This window comes from Lactuca saligna, chromosome 5 (assembly GCF_052625555.1).
Source record: "Lactuca saligna cultivar CGN05327 chromosome 5, ASM5262555v1, whole genome shotgun sequence".
Taxonomy (NCBI): domain Eukaryota; kingdom Viridiplantae; phylum Streptophyta; class Magnoliopsida; order Asterales; family Asteraceae; genus Lactuca; species Lactuca saligna.
In genome coordinates, this window is record NC_136421.1 from 49,155,561 (window position 1) to 49,177,501 (window position 21,941).

The following is a 21,941-nucleotide window of genomic DNA, read 5'->3' on the forward strand; positions in this document are numbered from 1 at the left end:
ATCATGCAATATAACTCCAAAAAGACAGTAGATCTGGGCTCTACAACACCCCAACATTCAGATCCATAGATATATCGACTTAATAAGACGTTCATGCAAGTGTAAGGCTTGAAACAAGCACCAACTAGCTCTTAGGAGAGCCCTAATGGAAGTTTAAAGCATATAACAAGATGGAACTCCGAAAATACCTCAATTAACTCTGATTTGGCCTTGGATCTTTGCACTACAACACTTCTCCTTGCTTCATCCTTCTTCTCCTTCTTCACACCTTCACAAAATGGCACCAAAACACATATAAGCTCTTCAATGGAGGTTTGGGGCTCTATCACTGCGTTCTCAGGGTGAGGGAGGCGAGAATGGGGGCTATAAGGTGGTATAAATAGTGGGCAACCCGGGGATTTTAGGGTTTCACCCAGACAGATGGACTCGCCGAGTCGGGGATATGGACTCGTCGAGTCCCCGGCTCACGCGTGCCCTCAGACGCGACCCTACTCGGCGAGTCAGGCTAGAACTCGCCGAGTCCCTCTTGAAAACTCACTATAATTACCAATAAATCAACATACCGGGAACGGGTCGTTACACTTATGATCGGTTACTCAAGGTTAGCCGAAAAAAATAACTTAATACGGGAATATATTTATCATTTTATACACATTTAGTCCTTATTATTTTTGTGCACATTAATTCCTTATTATGTTTTTGTTTCAAAATAAGTCATTTTGTTTTTGTACTCATTCAGTACTTATGAATGATTTATTTTGGTTTTTCTTACGACATCATACGTGGGACAATCATTGATCAGGTGTTTGGGGTTGTTGACGTTTATGTCTATCGCAATGTGAAGAGTTTGGTTGCGTAGGTATTGTGGTTTGACTTAGGTCTTGTGTTTTGAACGTCGTGACTATTTCATACGATATTAAAATTTAACGATCTTTATAACTACGTGTTCGTTTTTTTAGTCAACTATAACTTTCGTTAAGATTACTCCCGTTAAAATGTAACATATTTTTACTTACGATTTTATACAAAAAAAAGACATTCATACATACATTCATAAAAAACGTATGGATATAAAGCTTATAGGTAAAAATATATTATTTTTTAATGGGAGTAATCTAAACGAAACTTGTAGTAGACTAAAATACGAATGCATAGATATAAAAATCGTTAAAATCTGAGATCGTATGAAAATAGTTATAACGTTCAAAACACGTGATCTAAGCAATCAAGTGGTCGAGATCACGATGAACATAAGCATCAAAAGCCCCGAACACCTCATTAATGATTGTTCCACGTAATGTTTCATGAGAAAAACCTTAAGAATCGTTCATAAGTACTTAATAAAAACTTACAATAGCGATATGGTTATTTTCTCTGACTCATCCAGGACATTTGAAGATATTTAAATCCTCATGACCGGCTCTAACACTTTTCATCCTCCCATCCATGTAGGATAAAACAAAAAACCTAACTAACTCACTTGTTAATTTCTTACAAATACCTCACTTTAACATAAAGTTTACCATTCATCCTTAACTTGTTTGCACGTGTGATATATTAGAACCAAATAAGGAGAATAACACAAATTTGTTACATTTTGATTATATTTAAGGTTCGAAATTCATGCAAAAAATAAAATACCTCATTTTTAGAAATTGGTTAAAACCAAATTTCCAACATATTTGTGTGAATTCGGAACACAACAATTATCTGTTCTTCCTCGTACCATCCCTCAATGTCTCAAAAATCTCACAAACCTAAGTTTTTTCAAACCCCATGTTTTACAATAAAAAACGTCTTTCTCTAGTTCTTCCTTTATAACAATCACTCTGAGCATTACGACATCACATCACGATTCAAGATCAAGAAATTGAAATTTAGCGAGTGGCAGTCTCCATTTTGTAGTTAATAAGTTTTTAGGATTCGAGATTTCATTTGTCACTATGTAACTTTCTTTGTTCTCAGTACTTGTTGACAGTTATTTATTGTTTTCTTGATACGTGTTAGTTGTTGAATGTTGATTTGTTCAACTGTTCTACTTTTTCAGAGAGCCAATTAGTCGAAAACCTAAGTACTATTATAAATTTGTGATAGCTCATCGATTGTTAAGCTTTTCATTATAATGTTTGTTGCCGTATAATTGCTTAAATAGAATTGGCACATATAGCAAAAGTTTCGGTTGGAATTTTGGATATAAAAAGGTTTTTGTCTAGCAGTAAAAAGTCTCTTTCATTTGAAAATTAAGAATAGATTAGTTTGACGTTTCAAAAAAAAAAAAAGTTGGAATTTTGGATTCTAAAATATTAGAATTAGCTACTCATCTTTGATTGTTATTTACATAAACTAATAATGTTTTATGTTTTTTTATCATAAGATGCTTGAACTTTTGTCTAATATAAATTAAATCATATCTTTTTGTATTAACATAAGTTAGATTATATTCTATGTGTTTGTCTGTTTGAATATAGAACTAATTTTGCAAAATACATGGGAGAATAAAGAAAAACAACATGACATCATTCAACCAACATCTACCGACTACCAATACAAACTCTTTTCAAAACTATAATTATAAAAATATTATTTTAGATCAATATCTCAAGAAACATTAAATGATTTGGTCCTATTATTTATCAGAAAAAGATATCTTCGACAATGTATATCTTTAATACAATTATTACTAACTTTATATTTAAAAAGAAAAAATAAACTCCTTAAAGTAAAAGTTTATAAATACATTTTTAGTGTTTGTTCTATGTATTAAACGTCATGGATCATGAAAAGCTAAAAGCAGCGTGACATCCATCCATCAACAAAGTTTATTCTTTCAAACTTTATCAACGTCAAATAGATATACATTTTTTGCTCTCATTTACTATTTTGTAATTTGTACATGAGTTTTTCTAATTTGACTATTAGTTTTGATTATCTAAATGACCTATTTTTTACTTTTGTCCCAAGTTTATGGTTCTTGATTTGGATGTTGTTCGTTTATATCTCTTTAGCATCTTAACAAACATGAACAATTAATCAAACAAATAATCTATTAAACTAAGTAACACAAACAATGGTTGACTTGAAAAAACTCACAAAGAAAATAATTCCATAGATGCTAAAATTTGATCGACAAAAGTTGTGAAATACACATGGATTCATCATCCCTAGACCCACCACCCAATAAATACACATGATTTCGTGCTTTGATTCATCATTCATGCCTAACGTTTATGCAAAATTTGATCAAGTGTACGTAAAGTTTCAAAGCATAGGAATGTAAATTTACTTCAAAATCCAACTAAGAAACAAGCATTAATATTCAATACCCCATTGTTCTTATCATAACATGATGTATAAAACTATAAATGTTGTTCACAAACTTGGTACAACCACTGCATTTGCAGCTTGAAGCTCAACATCTCCAGCTATTATGCTGGAAACGACTAGAACACGCCTTCACTATGTAGTAATCTGTTCGGAAAATTGAAACTTTATTACATGGCATTTCGTCGAACAGTTGGTGGGCAAGATTTATGCAGTGATCTTCCTGACAAAACCTTGCCTCATGCTTTTCCTGCTTCCTCTAAAACCCTGTATGATAAGCAAAGTGTTGTTTAAATTTTAAAACCAATGAGATTGAATCAGAGTAGATTTACGAATTGATTAAGGTTTGAAAGAAAGCGAACCGAGTTGAGAGGCAATGGCTCGACGTCCACGGAGACTAACGACATCTTGGCGATTTCTGAAATGGCGGCGTTTCTTGATCCGGCGACGTCGCTGGTGAGATGCTCGTATGCAGCCTCAAACGCCTCCTGCCAGAACCTCGGCAACCGTGTTGTTCTGCTGTGTGTGTAGATATTCCAAAATCTTCTCACCAGTTTCTCCCGCTCCTCAACTTCCTAAATCATTCACAGAATTTCTATCAGATTCAGTTCAATCAAAATTGTGTTTGTAGAGAAAGAGAGAGAGATTGGTACCAAGATGTCGAGGTCTCGGACTGGGGAATCAAAGGAATCAGAGAGAGGGTTGCTAATGTTGCCGGCGCCGGACCATTTGAGAGTGACGGAGCCGGTGAACATAGACCACAAAGCTAGTAGCAAAATTGCAGCAATTGCCCAGAACTTATATCGAGTTTTGCTGAACAAACCACCACCACCACTACTTATGCCGTTAACAGTGGCAGATGTAGCCGACACCAGCACCCCCGGCGAACCCAGCTTCTTTGCTGCATCCCCGTCGTTCATTTCTCTTTCCCACCTGAAAATTTGTTTCTGTGACGATGAATGAAGGAGAATCACTGGTAGAAGTTGTTCTGATTGATCAAAATCCGTGAGTATGAATGTGAGGAAGTGGAGAGGTGGGTGTGAAATTAAGGTTGAATTGAGTGGTTGGAAATTCCCAAATTGAGTGTGAACTGCTTGAAGAATGATGACGGAACGGAATGATGGGGAAGCCGTACGCGCCGGTCCAATAGTGTCGGCTAGGCACTGTTTGATTTTTATTTTTCCTGTTAATATAATAACATGTGTGATCTAATTAAAATAGCATTAAATTTTGGAAGGGTTGCATTTGGTGTACACATGATCAATGATAGGTTAATATACATATAAATATATTTGAAGTTAAAATACATACAAATATATATTATTAAAAATAAATATGTCGATATTAAATTTTTTATACATAAAATTAATTATTAAATATTATAATAAATTTAAAATATATAATTGGATAAAGATCTATTAAAAAATCATATACTTTTCTTGCTATTGTAAAATATTAATTATAAAATATGTTACAACTCGTAGAAATCACGGATAAAAAAATAAAATAATATCAAAAAAGTAAAATAAAATAAACACTGTTTTATAATCAAAACGTTATGTTAAATGCAAAAGCAAGGACCATATTTTTATTTATTTGTTTATTATAACATTTCATTTTTACATTTTCTATTCCAATGATGTATTTTAAAAGAATATTGTAACTATAGAAATCAAAAGAACAATATATTACATTTCTTCATCATCTTCAAAACATTTTTGGTGTTTATATTTCACAAGAAGTTCTATTATATTTTGTTATAGTGCATGAGTATCTCATGACTCCTTTTGATTCATAAAATATCATTCTATTTTTCTGTTTAACGTACTCTTAGAAAATCATAATTTATTTATATAAGTTTGTAAAATCAATAATCATATTTCTTTAATAAAAGTAATATTTTGGTTTTATAAGTGAATTGCTTACGAAAATATTCTTGTTGTCGTAGCTAATGAAATTGTTCATATCGACATGTTGCAGACAACGTTTACCTGATGATTTTTTTCAAAATTACTAATAATAGATTCAACGCACGTATTAAGCTAATAATAAATGACTAACTATTCAACCTAATATGTAAATTGGTTTTTTTAGTTCAACTAAAAATCAAATGCAATTTGAGTTCATAGTTTGCAGGTTACCATAGTCTTTTTAAAACATAAGGATATAATTACATACAAAGAAACATGAGTGTCTTGTATGAACCTTAAAGCATTTTTTTTAAAAAATTACAACTTTACAAATAAGTGCATGTAAGCTTTCTTGATTAAAAATATTAAATTTAGAAAATATAAAACTGCAAAATGTAAAAGTCGACAAACACCAAATAATACAACACGTTACATTAGAAAAGGAAGTAAAATATTTATGTAGTTGAGCATGTCATATAATCAACTTCAAGCTTTAAACTTTCCATGAGCTTATTACTAACCAAGTGTTCTTCAAGTTTTTTTTGCTTCCAAGAGTATATGAGATAACACAAGTGAAGTTGTTTGTCGGCTTTACAAGAGCCCCAACTCGATATGAAACTCTAAGAAATAAAAGTAGAGTTATTAGAACAAAAGCAACAAAAGTACACTATTATTTGTTGTATTTAACCAAACAAAAAAATTGTTACACAATTTAGAATCATTATTTACATACCTTTGCACTTTATCGATTAGCTTCTCAGTAAAATCAATTTTTTTTTTTTTGTTAAATTAAGGAAAATCTTTAGAAAAGTCCCAATATTTACGGAAAAGTTACACTTTAGTCCTAAGATTTTTTTTTTTGAACGAAAAAGTCCTGAAAACCAAAAAAAAAAAAATTGCAGTTTGATCATTTTTGACCGGTTGAAACCGGTACCCATTTTATTTGGGACTATTTCATAAATTAACTCAAAATATTGAGATTTTTCTGTAAATAAAAAATATTAGGACTTTTATGTAAACAAAAATATTAGGACTTTTCTACAAACAAAACCGTTATTATTATTATTATTATTATTATTATTATTATTATTATTATTATTAAAAATATAAATAATAATACTATTTTTTGAACTTGTTATTATTAATATTGTTACTAATATATATAAATTCATTTAAATGAAAAAACAATATTGATGACATTATTTAAAGGTGGAGGTGGAGGAGATGGTGATATTTTTAGCATTGAAATCATGAATGTTTGCTTGTATATTTTTACTTTGTATATGATTATTTCACATTTGTTATTATTGTTTTAAATTCAGAATAATAATATTTAACAATTTAAAAGAAGTTGCATATTTGTAAAATTGTTTATAAATAGTTTAAGGTGGAGTGATTTCTCACTTTGTATATAAAAGTGTTTAAGGTAGAATGATTCCTTTCAAAATCCAACAAATCCACTACAAACATCTACATAGCTAGCACATATCAAAATTAAAAAGTATTAGTTACAATATATTTTTTAATAAAAAGTAATAGGACATGTTTTTTGGATTAATACTTTTGAATTTTGATTAATAATTTTGAATTATTCCTATTAATAAAAAGTGTATAGATTCTACAGGAACAAATTTCAGGAGAAATGGCCATCACGACCTAAACTTATAAGTAATAAATTATGTGCCCTCCCAAAATCAACCAGTTTGGAATTAGAAGCGCCATTTACTATGGAAGAAATAAAAAATGTAGTTTGGACATGTTGGGGTGAAAAAGCACCAGGCCTCGATGGGTTCACATTTAAATTTGTAAAACATCATTAGGAGTCTTTGAAAGATGACATAATCAATTATGTTAAGCATTTCGAAAGATAGGGGAGAATTTCTCAAGGATGTAACTCATCATTCATAACCATCGTTCCAAAAGTCCCTGATCCTCTCAACCTTTTTGATCATCGTCCGATTAGCCTAATTGGATGCATGTACAAGATTCTAGCTAAGCTCCTTCCTAATAGACTAAAAGGGGTAGTGGGATATAACATTGATGAGGTTCAAATAGCCTTCGTTGAGTGATGTAACATTCTCGATAGGCCTCTACTAGTCAATGAAATTTGCTCTTGAGCCAACAAAGAAAAAAAGAAACTATTGTTCTTCAAGGTAGATTTTGACAAATCATTTGATTTCGTTAATGTGACATCCCCATTTTCACGTCCAGAAAAGATCGATTTTGTTTATGCTTTATAAAAATCAGAGTATCTCTTTCAATAAAAACGTTGCGGAATTTGTTCCCAGAAAAACTTGATAATTTCATTATCAAAGCATTTCCGAAGAAATGTATTTCTATTCATTTTAAAACATTTGGGATGTCATCGTCAATACAGAAACATAAGTAGAAACATAACTTACATTCATTTACATGAGTGATCTAGATCTCCTTAATCTCTCAGTGTAATGTAACTTCACATCGTCACCTGTGATACAAGTAAACTGAGTGGATCAGGTTGGGAAACCTGGTGAGTACATAGGGTTTTCAACCCACAATAATATAATTATTATGTTTAATCATAAACAATAAACCCAATAACCCATCCCCATTATCTTCTTTATTCCTAAGTACCTTCCCTAAGGATTTATCCTAAGGGTCGTCTCCTACATCATATTTACCTCTCATCTCCTTACATCGCATATCCTTATATGTTTTCTTCCTAAGGAATCTCCCTAAGGATCATTGTCTACATCGCATAGACAGTATTGATTCAGGGATTACTCCCTCAATACGTGCCCAACAAGGGTTAGGGTATCATCGCGTGAATACGTAGTTACAACATCGTATGAACTCGTAATTCATAGTAAGGGGTTAGAGTATCATCGCATGAATATGTAGTTACAACATCGCCTGAACTCGTAATTCATCACCTACATGTTATGAGCCTGTTGGTGTTTCCACGGGGTTGTCTATAATAGTTTGTGGACGCCATCTATACTCTGGTAGATGACTATATCTCCAAATTGTCGGACAAGGTTACAGTATCTTTATCCTACATCACCGATTCATCATCACCTATCTATCCTCACCTAATTATCATCACCTATCTCTCATCATTTTATTTCATCACACATCAACTATTTCATCTACCAATGTTTTATCCCAACATATTTGTAGATATAAAATAAATATATAACTTAAATTATTTAAAACATGTGTAAAATCATTCATCCAACATAGACAACAAATATCCAGATAATATGCACACATGACACGTAATTTATATAAAATACTTCATATCTATGTGTAAGATGAAACTAACTATGCACTCACAACACGTAAATTATATTACATACTTCATATCTATGTGTAAGACGAAATGGACTATACACCATTTGTTAAAGTGATGATTCCAAACTCGGACAGTGCTTCTCTTCTTAACAATATAATTTCCTTCGACGAAACCTAATATTATTACCACTAGATTTTAGTCTAATATTTACTGTGACTAATTATTATTATTATTATTATTATTATTATTATTATTATTATTATTATTATTATTATTATTATTATTATTATTATTATTATTATTATTATAAGCGTTTAAATAATATTTTCCAACCACTATGTACAAACAGGGGCCAAACATAAAATACCAGTGGGCAGGACCATTTTGGCATATAGCATTTCTAAAATCCAACAACCCTATACGGCCCTTTAAACCAGATTTCTCGTACCGTGAGTAGTTAAAAGGATATTATAGCGACACTTATATAACTCATGATAATAGCCCAAATAATTATTATAAGGTCCTTGTAACAGCCCGGAATTTCAGGTATTGCTTTAAAACTATTATTGGGGCATTTTTAGGAGGGGACTTGGCGAGTTGGTGCCTGACTCGCCGAGTAGGACCACGGACTTGGTCGCAGATTCGCAACTGGACTCGACGAGTCCGTTAGGGACTCGGCGAGTCGACGCTGTTCAGCAGAAACCCTAGCCGTTTGATTCTGGATCGTATATAACGTCTTTAGGGCCGTCATTTCTCGTCTTTTGGCCGATTGAGGATAACCTAAACGTCTGTGGGCATCTGGAGCAGGAGTGAAGGCTAGTGGAAACTTGAAGGAGTTGTTAGGCAAGAAGAGGCAAGGTTGTGGTCAAAGGAGGATCAAGAGGATTGAGTTCTGAAGGTTGGGGACACAGAGAACACATTTTCCAGGTAACACTCGGGTTATTTCTGTTGTTTTGGTGTTGTACACGAATCTAGGGTTTATGAGACCCATTTGAGGATTAGATAGATTATTATGTTGTTACCCAATCGTTTATACCCCAGTAATAGGATGCTTAGAGGTCTAGAAAGTCCCATGGGTGCATGTCTCGGGACCATGCGTATTTCAGGAGGCAGATGATCGACTGCATGGCATGGACTCGCCGAGTCTGAAGATCAGACTCGGCGAGTAGCTTGAAGATTTACTGGGACTCGCCGAGTTGTTCTTCAGACTCGGCGAGTAGTTGAGGATTCATTGGAACTCGTCGAGTTGTCTGCGGACTCGGCGAGTGGAGTCGGGGTGGCCCCGCGATTCTTCCACGAGGACCTCGTCGAGTCAAGAGGGATGCTCGACGAGTAAAAAGGGGAACAACAGGGAAAGTTGGGGAGGACGTCTAGACTCGCCGAGTCGCCTTTGCACTCGACGAGTCCGGTCAAGTTGACCGTTGACCAGGGTTGACCTGCATGAAATTCTTAGGGTCAGTTGTCTTGAATGATAAGAGTATTAATAAGGGTATATGGTATTATAGGGAGTCTGCAGATCGGCGGATCGAGCGCGAGTAGTTTCAAGAGTTGATAGCTTACATTGCCACGAGGTGAGTCTTCTCACTATACTGTACCCAGAAGGGTTTGACTGTGTGACCGGAAGGTCGAATATGTTACGTGTCATATATATGCTATAATTGAAAGGAATAGTTGCTTTGCATGCTATGTATGTTTCTATGGGCCGGAAGGCAATGTATTATGTGACAGGAAGGTCAGGTATGATATATGATATATGTGATATATGTGTTAGAGTAAATGTATTATGTGTTATATATGTTTATGGGCCGGAAGGCAATCATGTTATGGGCCGGAAGGCAATTATCTTATGGGCCGGAAGGCAATTATCTTATGGGCCGGAAGGCAATTATATTATGGGCCGGAAGACGATTACCATATGGGCCGGAAGGCATTGTACTGTGGACCGGAAGGTCCGGGCCTGGAAAGGCGTATATGTGCAAGTGGTATACTGGGGAAATCACTAAGCATTTATGCTTACAAGTTGTTATGTATGTGTTTCAGGTACTAGCGAGGACCGTGGGAAGGCGCCGGCATGATGCATACACACTGCTGATATTTGAGATCTTGGGGAATTTACATATGTATTTGTTATGAAACATGAAATAAATATTATTGGTTGAACGAACTCACTTTATTTAAAATGAAAAATTTATTTGAAAATTTGCGTTGTTACAGTCCTAATAACATTACTATATTTTAAATAAAAGCTATATTAGAAATAGTGTAGGCATAGCTCATTTACAACGGGTTTTTTATTAAAAAAACGGGCTTCGATGGAGCAGCGTTTTCGAGCCGAAAGCTCTTATTCTCGGAGTCGTCGGGCGCTCTAGGGTTTCCTTCTCGTGCTAGGAAGGTTCCCTAGACTTGGGAGGGATTTAAGGAGGCTAGAGAAAAGTTAGAGAGAGAAAGAGAAGTTATGGTGTGAAGAAAATATAAAGGATTCATCATTTATTTATAGGGATTTTATGGTAGAGTAGCCTATAAGCTTCGTCCGTATCTTCCACGTACGAGCTCCGTTTTCTATGTTATTTATATCCACGCATTGATATTTACGAGTAATACAACTTTCATTTAGACCCCGTCGGCTAATTATCATTGTATCTCAGATTTATAAAACTTTATACGAATTCGCCGCGCTCGAAAAGTAGAGACTAAGCTTCGTCCATATCTTTCGCATATGAGCTTCGTTTTCGACGTTATTTATATCCACGTGATGATATTTATGAGTATTACAACTTTCATTTAGACACTGTTGGCTAATTCCCATTCTATCTCGGAATTACAAAACTGTATCGAATTCGCCACGTTCGAATAGTAGACACTAAGCTTCGTCCATATCTTTCGCATACGAGCTCCGTTTTTATCTGTCTTTTTATCATTTAACTCCTATTAACGATATCTTCATTTCTCATTTAGATTATTTTGGCTGAAAATCGACCAATCTAAAATTCGAAGTTTGGGTTGTGCACTGTTATGCTAAATCTTAGAAAAATCATAACTTCCTCATACGAAGTCAGATTTGGACGTTTTGTTTATGCACGCTCTCAGTTTAACATATACTACGAATTTCGTATAGATCGCTAAGTCTAGAAAGTATTTTGTCATAAGTTTACTTTTTACGATTCCCAGAGTCGCGTCGGTTTTGCCGTAAAACTTCGACAAGTCATAACTTCTTCGTTATAACTCGGATTTCGGCGTTCTTTATATGTACAGAACCTTTGTGACATATACTATAACTTGGTTAAGATTATTTATTCTAAATAATCTTCTATCAAAAAGTCGTTTTTGATGCTCATTGTCTTTTAAGCGACTAGCCCGGATCTACGGGTGTTTCAATTATCTCCCCCTTAGAATGATTACGTCCAAGAATCATTATTGAGACAGGGCTGTAAATGACTCCTTACGTTATCTCTTCATCCTAGGTAATAGCCGTAATTTCTATGTCGCTTCGAATGAGTATCTAACTCTTGGACTCCCTGACTACAGGCGGCGCTCGATCTTGCACCTGCTTCCTATCTCACGTTAGACTCCAAATTATGACCTACAAGTCACAATATCGATCCTTAGTGGAGACTCCTTCTTCTTCTTATCAAACTTAAGATAAGTTCTTTTATTACTACAATGGATTGATGTGTCATATTCTAATGACCTATCTTCGTAGGTTGCAATGCTTAGACTCAGGTCTCTTAGAGTCAAATTCCAGAACAAATTGTACCTTCCTTCGTGTTCTAATGTGATATAACCACATCTTAGAAGGTAGTATTCCTAGCTACAAACAACTATCGCGATACCTCTACTGATCGCTTTGATTATCTTTTATTTCAATCTTCCGAATTAAGTTAGATGCTACATCAAACTTGGTTCTCTAAATCACGTAGCATACTCATCGTAGTCGGACTCAATTAGATATGATACTAGGGTAAGAATAACAATCATCTTCTTAGTCATTACCGAAACGATGGTAACAACATACTTGAATAAAACGAAATCAATTACTAGCTTCCTGGTAACCTTCTGACTTTCCCTGATCCAAGCGTGAGTCCTGTGCTTCCGGTAGTATATGCATATACTACCTTTCACACCTACTCATACTCATCCCAAGTATTTCTCGTAGTTTTCCAATTAACCATAAAAAATAACATAACAATTTGACACATCAGATAACAAAACGAAGGTTTTATATTATTCCTTGAAACGATTACATAGGTGTTCAAGTTCAACCTATACTATGCCTCTAATAGGCTACACCTCCTGATACTATCTCCATGGATTCTTCATAACTTGATCCTCGGATATCCATCCTCACTCCTGATTCCTTGCATTGCCATCGACTTCGTCAAGGATCATTTGGAATGCTCTTGCTTTTGGCTTTAGCGGCGCATTTTGCCTTGCAACTTCGTTCTTCTTTGGACAGTTCTTTGAAATATGCCTATCATTTCAACATTTGTAGCACTTTTTTTTGTCGAATTTACAATCTCTGGAATAGTGACTGGTCCTACCACACTTATAGCATGTCACTTCTCCATCACATCTTCTGAAGTGCTTCTTCTTGCACTTCTCACACCATCTTGCTTCACCTCCTCCTCCTCCAAACTTCAGGAGTTTTCTCTTATTTTTAGACCTTGAAGATCCTTCATGCTTCCTTTTCTCACCAACTTCAGCTCTCTCCAGAGCCTTCTCTCTTATCTGGGTCTCTACATTATTAGCATCCCAGATGACGGCTTTCAGAGTGGTTGCTTGCTTGACCATTGGACCAAAGTCCTTTGGTAATCCGTGGGCAAACTTGTTGACCTTGGAGAGCTCAGTTGGAACAAGATAAGGAACGAGCTTCATCTTCTCCGTAAAACTTGCAGCATACTCGGTGACACTCATCCTCCCCTTCTTCAGATTATGGAATTCATTGTTGATCTCTAGAAGATCCTGCTCAGAGCAGTACTGCATCTTTAATTGCATTTGGAAATCTTCCTAAGACATCTTGCTTGCTTCTCCCTTGGGCATCGTGTTAGCTAGTAGCTTCCACCAGCTCAGTACTCTAGACTTTAATAGAGGGATCGCAAGGGCGGTCTTTTGTTTGTTGCTACACTCGTAACTCTCAAACATTGTCTCCATCTCGGAGATCCAATCCATAACTTCCACCGGTGATGGGCTTCCAGAAAGACTTGGTGGTTTGGATGCCATGAAATCCTTGTACTTGCATCCACATTCGTCATTTCCTCTATCCTGATTGTTTCGTCTAACTATCGGTGGGTTATCTTGACCAACCGTCCCACTATAGTTCCCTTCTTCTGACTGCTCATCATTCAGCTCGGGCTGTTCAGTAGGGATCATAAGTTCCTCTCGATTTTGTTGATGTAAACACATTGTTTCCTCCATTTTACGATCCAACATCATTTGGATCATTGCTTGTACCCCGTCCATGGTGATTGGCTCAGGTGTGGTTACTACAATAGGTATTTGTTCAATCATTGGGGGTTGTTGATTCCTATTTCCATTTGTGTTCCCGACTCCACTTTGGGTTCTTGTCATTTCGATCAATACACCAAATCATACGGTCGGTGTGTAATGACGAGAATTAAGATAAGAAAGATTTTATCTATGATTGACGTAATCCCCTTATCTCTCCGAAAAGTTATCTCTCTGAAAAGTTATATGCCAGTTCTAATACCACAATTGAACGTTTAGAAACCTAGACACATAAAGTTTCCAGATCCGATCGGCAATAGACCATAGATCCGATCGTATAATGTATATCATAAATCATTTAGCACATAAAAGCATGTTAGGCATTTTTCCATAAATAATCTAGTGCTTGTGTCTATTCAAGTGTATTACCGAAGACACACTCCTCACAATCATTGCTTAGCATTCTAAGTTTAAGTCTAGAAATAAATCCATATTCCTAGTTCGCTTGAACTAATTCTCTGATACCAACTGTGACATCCCCATTTTCACGGCCATAAAAGAACGATTTTTTTTATGCTTTATAAAAATCAGAGTATCTCTTTCAATAAAAACGTTGCGGAATTTGTTCCCAGAAAAACATGATAATTTCATTATCAAAGAATTTCCAAAGAAATGTATTTCTATTCATTTTAAAACATTTGGGATGTCATCGTCAATACATAAACATAAGTAGAAACATAACTTACATTCATTTACATGAGTGATCTAGATCTCCTTAATCTCTCAGTGTAATGTAACTTCACATCGCCACCTGTGATACAAGTAAACTGAGTGGATCAGGTTAGGAAACCTGGTGAGTACATAGGATTTTCAAACCACAATAATATAATTATTATGTTTAATCATCAAACAATTAACCCACAATAATATGATTTATTAATATATTATGGGAATAATATATTAAAGGAGAAATCATGTTGTTTAATTAATATTAGTCAAGAATTAATAAGAATTAAGTTTGTGACTAAAAGAGATTAATTAAACTTAAGGGACTGGAATTGTAATTATAAGATAATTGCAATTGGGCTATGGATTGCCTTATATTATAAGGTGGACGAATTCTATGGGGAAACCCAAAAGAAATCGTCCAAGGCCTTAAGGAAAGAAATCCATGGGTTGCTTAGAGCTTAAGCATCGAAATTAGGGTTTCCTTGTTAGATAACCCTAATAGCCTCACTATATATAGAACCCTTAAGCCCCAAAAATGAGAGGAACTAATTCTCTAGGGTTTTGGACGGTTTTGGGCAACCTCCTTCTCTTCTCCTTTTCATTCTCTTGCTCTTGGTGTTTGCGAACCATTAGAGGAGTGACATTTGTGACTCTAAGCTTTCTAAATCATTACAAGAAGGAATTGTGATTGTTATTGCTACATAACAATCAAGGTAATATCTTAAACCTATTATTATGTTAATATCGATTATCATGATCTAGAATTAGGGTTTGTAGTCTTGGATAACTTGCATGTATAATAGAGAAACCTAGATCCAAGCATTAGGGTTTGTATGAGCACATAGGATGTTCTTATGACCAAAACCCATCAATATTTACCTCTCATCTCCTTACATCGCATCTCCTTATATGTTTTTTTCCTAAGCAATCTCCCTAAGGATCATCATCTACATCGCATAGACAGTATTGATTCATGGATTACTCCCTCAATACGTGCCCAACAAGGGTTAGGGTATTATCGCATGAATACGTAGTTACAACATCGTCTGAACTCGTAATTCATAGTAAGGGGTTAGAGTATCATCGCATGAATATGTAGTTACAACATCGTCTGAACTCGTAATTCATCACCTACAGGTTATGAGCCTGCTGGTGTGTTAAGTGTTTCAAACCCAACAAATAAAGGGGTACGATATACTCCAAAATAATCCCACTGTATTGCACTAAAAGGTAGTACAAGGCAAGCAGGGTCGATCCATAGAGACACGGTATAATTAGTCTATACCTCTTTGCACAAGGTATTATAGTCACCAATAGTAATAAGTGGGGGGGGGGGGGGGGTTAGAAGGCAATGACTAAACAAACAAAGTTAAAACATGAGTAGACAACTAAACGAATGAATTAAGTTCAGATTTTGTAAGGACTCCAACTCTATGTATGACAATTTAGCAACGTGACTCAAAGATGACACAATATTCGTTCAATTCTATCTAAGTTGGTACTTGAAAGTGCTAATAAGCTCTAACACTTCCAATTCACCACATTAATTAACCAAAACAAGCTCTTTGATTAACCCTAACCTTATTAACCTAATCTAAACAAGCTCTTAGAATTAGATTATAAGATTGCATGAAGCTTTATGTGAATGTTCCCAACAACACCCAATACTCCTCATAAGCTCGGGAGTGTAAAAGTGTATGAGTAAGATTTACACTAAATTCATTCAATAGAGATCGATTTAATGCTTGTTACTTGTTCAATTTCACAAAACAAGTATGAATTTTGTAAAAGAGATAACTTGAATGACCTAACCCTAATTCAAATGGCCAATAAGAATCACAATTAGAATCAAACATTTGATTGAAGCAAAATCAAATTCATGAGATAGAAATTAAGAACAAACATCATGTCATATGATTGAAGTCACTACCAAGAAGTCAAAACATGAAATTGGAGAAGTTAGGGTTCTAGCCACACATGGCTAGAACAAGATCACAAGTCTAAAAGATGAAATTAAGTGTAATTACAACTTACAAAAACGAGAATTAATGTTTCCAAATGATTAACGGTCAAACCCTTGCAAAAACCTTTGAATTCTCCTCTCCAATGGTGCTCTGATATGTTGTGTCTATGTAAAAAATGGCTCTTAACTGATAATATGAAAGATAGGAAAAACTGCCAAAAGTTGGTTTTTGGGTCGAGCACGTCCCGTGTTAAAATAGGCTAAACTGACACGGGTCGTGTTCAGCAACACGCCCCGTGTTGATTTGAACTAAACTGACACGGGTCGTGTTCAACAACACGCCCCATGTTGATTTGCACTAAACTGACACGCCCCGTGTTCAACATGGTCAACAGCTCCCATTTTGGTCAAACACGCCCCATGCCCACATTTCAGTGTAAATTCAACACGCCCCGTGTACCTCTCTTACTCCAATTCCAAACTTGATTTTTCCAACTTTTTTGTTCTTCAACCTATCATCCCGAAATCTTCACTAATGCTTCCCGACACTTCTCAAAGCGCGTTCCAACCTCCGGTTTACCTGAAAAAGACATGAAAATGTGCAAATAAGGTTGTTCTAGAGACTAACATAAAATGTGATTAAATTCAAGACAACTGAAGGAAAATTATGCTAAATAGATGCATGAAATGAGACTAAAAGGTGTGTAAAAAGGTGGACAAATTGCACCTAACATGGTGCTTCCACGGGGTTGTCTATAATAGTCCGTGGTCGCCATCTATACTCTGGTAGATGACTACATCTCCAAATTTTCGGACAAGGTTACATTATCTTTATCCTATATCACCTATCTATCCTCACCTAATTATCATCACCTATCTCTCATCATTTTATTTCATCACATATCAACTATTTCATCTACCAATGTTTTATCGCAACATATTTGTAGATATAAAATAAATATATAGTTTAAATCATTTAAAACATGTGTAAAATCATTCATCCATCATAGACAGAAAGTATCCAGATAATATGCACACATGGCACGTAATTTATATAAAATACTTCATATCTATGTGTAGACGAAAGTAACTATGCACACACAACACATAATTTATATTAAATACTTCATATCTATGTGTAAGATTAAAGAGACTATGCACTCTTCCAAACTCGAACAACGCTTCACTTCTTAACACTATAATTTCCTTCGACGAAACCTAGTATTATTACCACTAGATTTTAGTTTAATATTTATCGTGACTAATTATTATTATTATTATTATTATTATTATTATTATTATAATTATTATTAGCGTTTAATTATTATTATTATTATTATTATTATTATTATTATTATTATTATTATTATTATTATTATTGTTATTATTACTATTATTATTATTATTATTATTATTATTATTATTATTATTATTATTATTATTATTATTATTACTAGCGTTTAAATAATATTTTCCAACCACTGCGTAGACACAAACTGTCAGATATGCCTCTTCAGCATACTCGAATATCAGGACATCTGAGCCTGCTCCGAAGCGAACTCAGGGCAAAACATCGCCCTCTCAGTGAACATCCTGGTGATCTCCATCACCGACTCCGAATCCTGCTTCAGTTTCAGGAACTCCTGAGCTAATCTCTCCCTCTCAACCCGCGGAACATAACGAGTGTTGAACATCTCCCAAAACTGATCCCATGAAACAGTAGCTCTCTACGCATCCGAGTATGACACCGTGGTCAATCTCGACCAATCCTTCGCCCCAAGCCTCAACAGGTTCAGAGCACACCTCACCCTTTGATAAGCAGGGCATGAACACGTGAAGAAACACCCCTCCACGTCTGACAACCATCTCATAGCAATAATCGGGTCCTGAACTCCATCAAAGGTGGGGGGCTTCGTATTATCAAAGTCCCGATACTGAAAACCTCGACCGGCTCCTCGCACTGCTGCTGCTACAGCCGCTGTAGCCGCCGCGGCAGCCATCTCTGTGAGAGCCGCATTGCGCTCATCAAAATACTCAACCATGGCGGTCTTCATCGAACCAAAAACAGTTCCGGCAGCTCGGCCCGGAACAACACAACAACCTCATCGTGCAGGATCTCGCGAATCCTCGCATCCAATTCACATGTGCTCATCTGACCAGTAACCTTGGGCGGTACCGACCCGCCCTGACCTCCCTCTCCTGCTCCCGATCCTGACCCGGATCCGCTCCCAGCGTGCCTCCTGATCACCATACTGAAAAACACCACAAAATCTCAGACACTTCCCACTAACCTGGGAACCAACTCCCAACTCAACCCTAGAGGTCATGGTTTCCCTGATACGCGTATGGGTCCTGTGCTTTCAGTAGTATGGGCCCATACTACCTTCTACACCTACCCATATTTGTATTAAGTACTACCACAACACCCTAGTGAAAAAAAACATATATAACAAGCGCCACACTCTCACTCCTAAAGGAACACTGGAAATCTCATACGGAAAGAAACCCTAGGCTAGCAGGCATCACAAATCAGGCAATACTATCTGCAATTCCTGAAGATCCCTAGCCTAATACTAGCATGCTGTTCTATCATATCACATAATCAAATAACTTGCATGATATTTTGGGGCTACTTACTGGCTCCGGCTGATCGTACCTCCGCGTCCTCTTTTTACTCGTTTTGAAAACCATTTTAAATTCTCTTTTGAAAACTCTCCTTCATTTGAGATTGGATTCACACGAATGTTCCTCCAATTCACTCAAACCAAGGCTCTGATACCATCTTGAAACGACCATAAAATTTCAACAAATTTTAACTTTTCAAAAACAACCCATTTTCATAATGTTATTACAAAAAGGTTTTCAATACAGTTATTATCAGAGTCTTCCCAGAACCACATCATAAAACATAATCATGAGGAACGGTACGATCACGCCTTTGTTTTGCCACGGTCTCCTGAAGAACCTGAAAAAAAAAACATTAAACCACAACTGTAAGCCCGAAAGCTTAGTGAGATACCCCCAAAATACCAATCACATATACCACGCATAACATATCATAACCAAATAGAACACAGAACAACCATGCACTTCGGGTCTACTATGTGACTGGTCCACCGCACCGGACTTCAGTCCACCTGGTCCACCCTCCGAGTCTAGCCGTATCCATCGAGTCTTCAGTATGGTTGGTCCGCCCGCATCGGGCCTTCAACCTACCTGGTCCACTCTCTGAGTCTACAGTATGACTTGTCCGCCCGCACCAGGCCTTCAGTCGGCCTGGTCCACTCTCCGAGCCTCGGCACGTCTGGTCCGCCCTCGTGGGGCCTACAGCCTATCCGGACCGCTCGCTGGGCCTTCGGGATATCCGGTCCGCCCTGGGTATGTTGGCCTACAACACAAAGCAGGACCCGCCTCAACCCATCCCCAGTCAAACAACCATGTGCACATAAACATACAATCATATAACAATTCACATCCAAATAAAACCGATCTAGCAGATCACATAACATGACATACTCTAAGCAGGATACCGACCTAACCGGTCACTAGCATATACCATCCTAACTACCAGGATGCAAACATAGTAAAGCAACAACATAATAGCAATACCCGGATTAAAATCCGATAAAGGGTCGACCTTGGTGCCTTAGACCCTGTTGATATAGTGAGGATAACTCACCTCGCAACTACCGACTAGAAAGATAAGACCGAGATGCTCCGACCACTGAAACGATCTCCACCACTAGTCAGCACCAACACTGAACTCAAAACAAAAGCCAACAATTACCAAAATGCCCCTGGAAGTCAACTGGTCAACCCTTGGTCAATGTCAAAGTCAAAGTCAAAGTCAACCTTTTGACTGACTCTACTCGCCGAGTCAACCTAATGACTCGTCGAGTCCCCATGCTCAGAGCTTCCCCAATCCGCGACTCAACTCGCCGAGTCACCCCGAGACGCGCCGAGTCTCACAACTCTGAGTCCCCTCGCACTCACTCACCAACTCCTCCCTTGACTCACTGATTCATGGCTTCACCAAAAGAAGTTTGGACCTCACGATCAGACTCGCCGAGTCCAAGGCAATCTTCAATCTACTCGCCGAGTTCCAGTCCATCTTCAAGCAACTCGCCAAGTACACCTTTGTGACTCGCCGAGTGCATCTAGATCTTAACCCATGTAGAAGCTTTCCAGGCCATGCAGATGATCCAAAACATAGATCTACCCTTATACAACCCATCCATCACGTAAAGTGGCAAACTTTACGTGAATCTAAAGAGATCTATGCATTTTACACTCTAGGGCTAGGGTTTGGGACAAGATGATTTCACCAAACACTCAAGAACAGGGACTTTAATGCACTCTAGACCTTCTCCATTCCAGATATAAGGTAGCAACCTCAGATCTAACCTTCAAACCCAAAATACCACAAGCTAAACTTTCCACACATTCCAAAATGATGAACCTAGATGAATAACAGCCCAAGAAACGAAGTAATACCTCAAAAGGAAGCCCCAACAGAAGAGGAAATCTGAATCTTAGTAAAGCCCCTTGCTCCAAGCCTCCTATCTCTCCAAGATCTCCTATAAAAATCTCTTCTCCAAGGTTCAAATGCACTCAAATCCCTCACAATTGCGTCTTAGGGTTTTCTGGATTTCAAGAGAGGTTAAAGAGGCTGGGAGATGGTATAATGTCCTTTATATAGGGCTCATCCTCCGAAATTAGGGTTTTCTCCACTCAGCGCCTACTCACCGAGTCCAGCCTCCGACTCGCCGAGTTGGCCACTTAACACGCGACCAGAGTCACGACCCTACTCGCCGAGTCCACCCATGGACTCGCCGAGTTTCCCTTCCACATTTACACTTTGAACCCAGAACTTGCACTCCTGAACTCGGGATGTTACAATTCTCCCCCACTTAAATTAAGCTTCGTCCTCGAAGCCTGCGGCAACACAACTCCAGAACTGTTCTCGCAATGCACCTCCTGGCATTAACCAGACCAGATTCCTCAAAACATAGCCATCGAAACCCAAAACCCAACTATCCCTCTTGTAGTGTCCTGACCACCGCTTCAAGCCGGCCACTGGCCTCATCCTCTGATAACCACACTTATCCACCGAGTACCACTCCATGATACTTCGCTCGCTCCAAATCACAACAATCACTTGACTCATACGAGCAAGAGATAATCCCTGAACCACCAGAATCCCAGTCTGAATCCAACTTTATCCACTCCATGCTGACAGGATGATACATCCCTCAATCTCAGAGCAACTCTCATGAGTTCCCTTCCACAATCTCATACCCAT

The 21,941-nt window shown here is 36.9% G+C and overlaps 1 protein-coding gene across 1 annotated transcript; it reads right to left on the reverse strand.

Annotated features, from left to right (window-relative positions):
• Positions 1-3,251: 3,251 nt before the first annotated feature.
• Positions 3,252-21,870, reverse strand: LOC145045272 (uncharacterized). Its single transcript, XM_078993609.1, has 4 exons — positions 21,798-21,870; positions 3,975-4,504; positions 3,684-3,896; positions 3,252-3,588 (listed from the first exon to the last, which is right to left on the reverse strand). Exons 1-4 carry the CDS (start codon positions 21,868-21,870, stop codon positions 3,529-3,531), a joined length of 876 nt encoding a protein of 291 aa, XP_078849735.1. The 3' UTR covers positions 3,252-3,528.
• Positions 21,871-21,941: the final 71 nt, after the last annotated feature.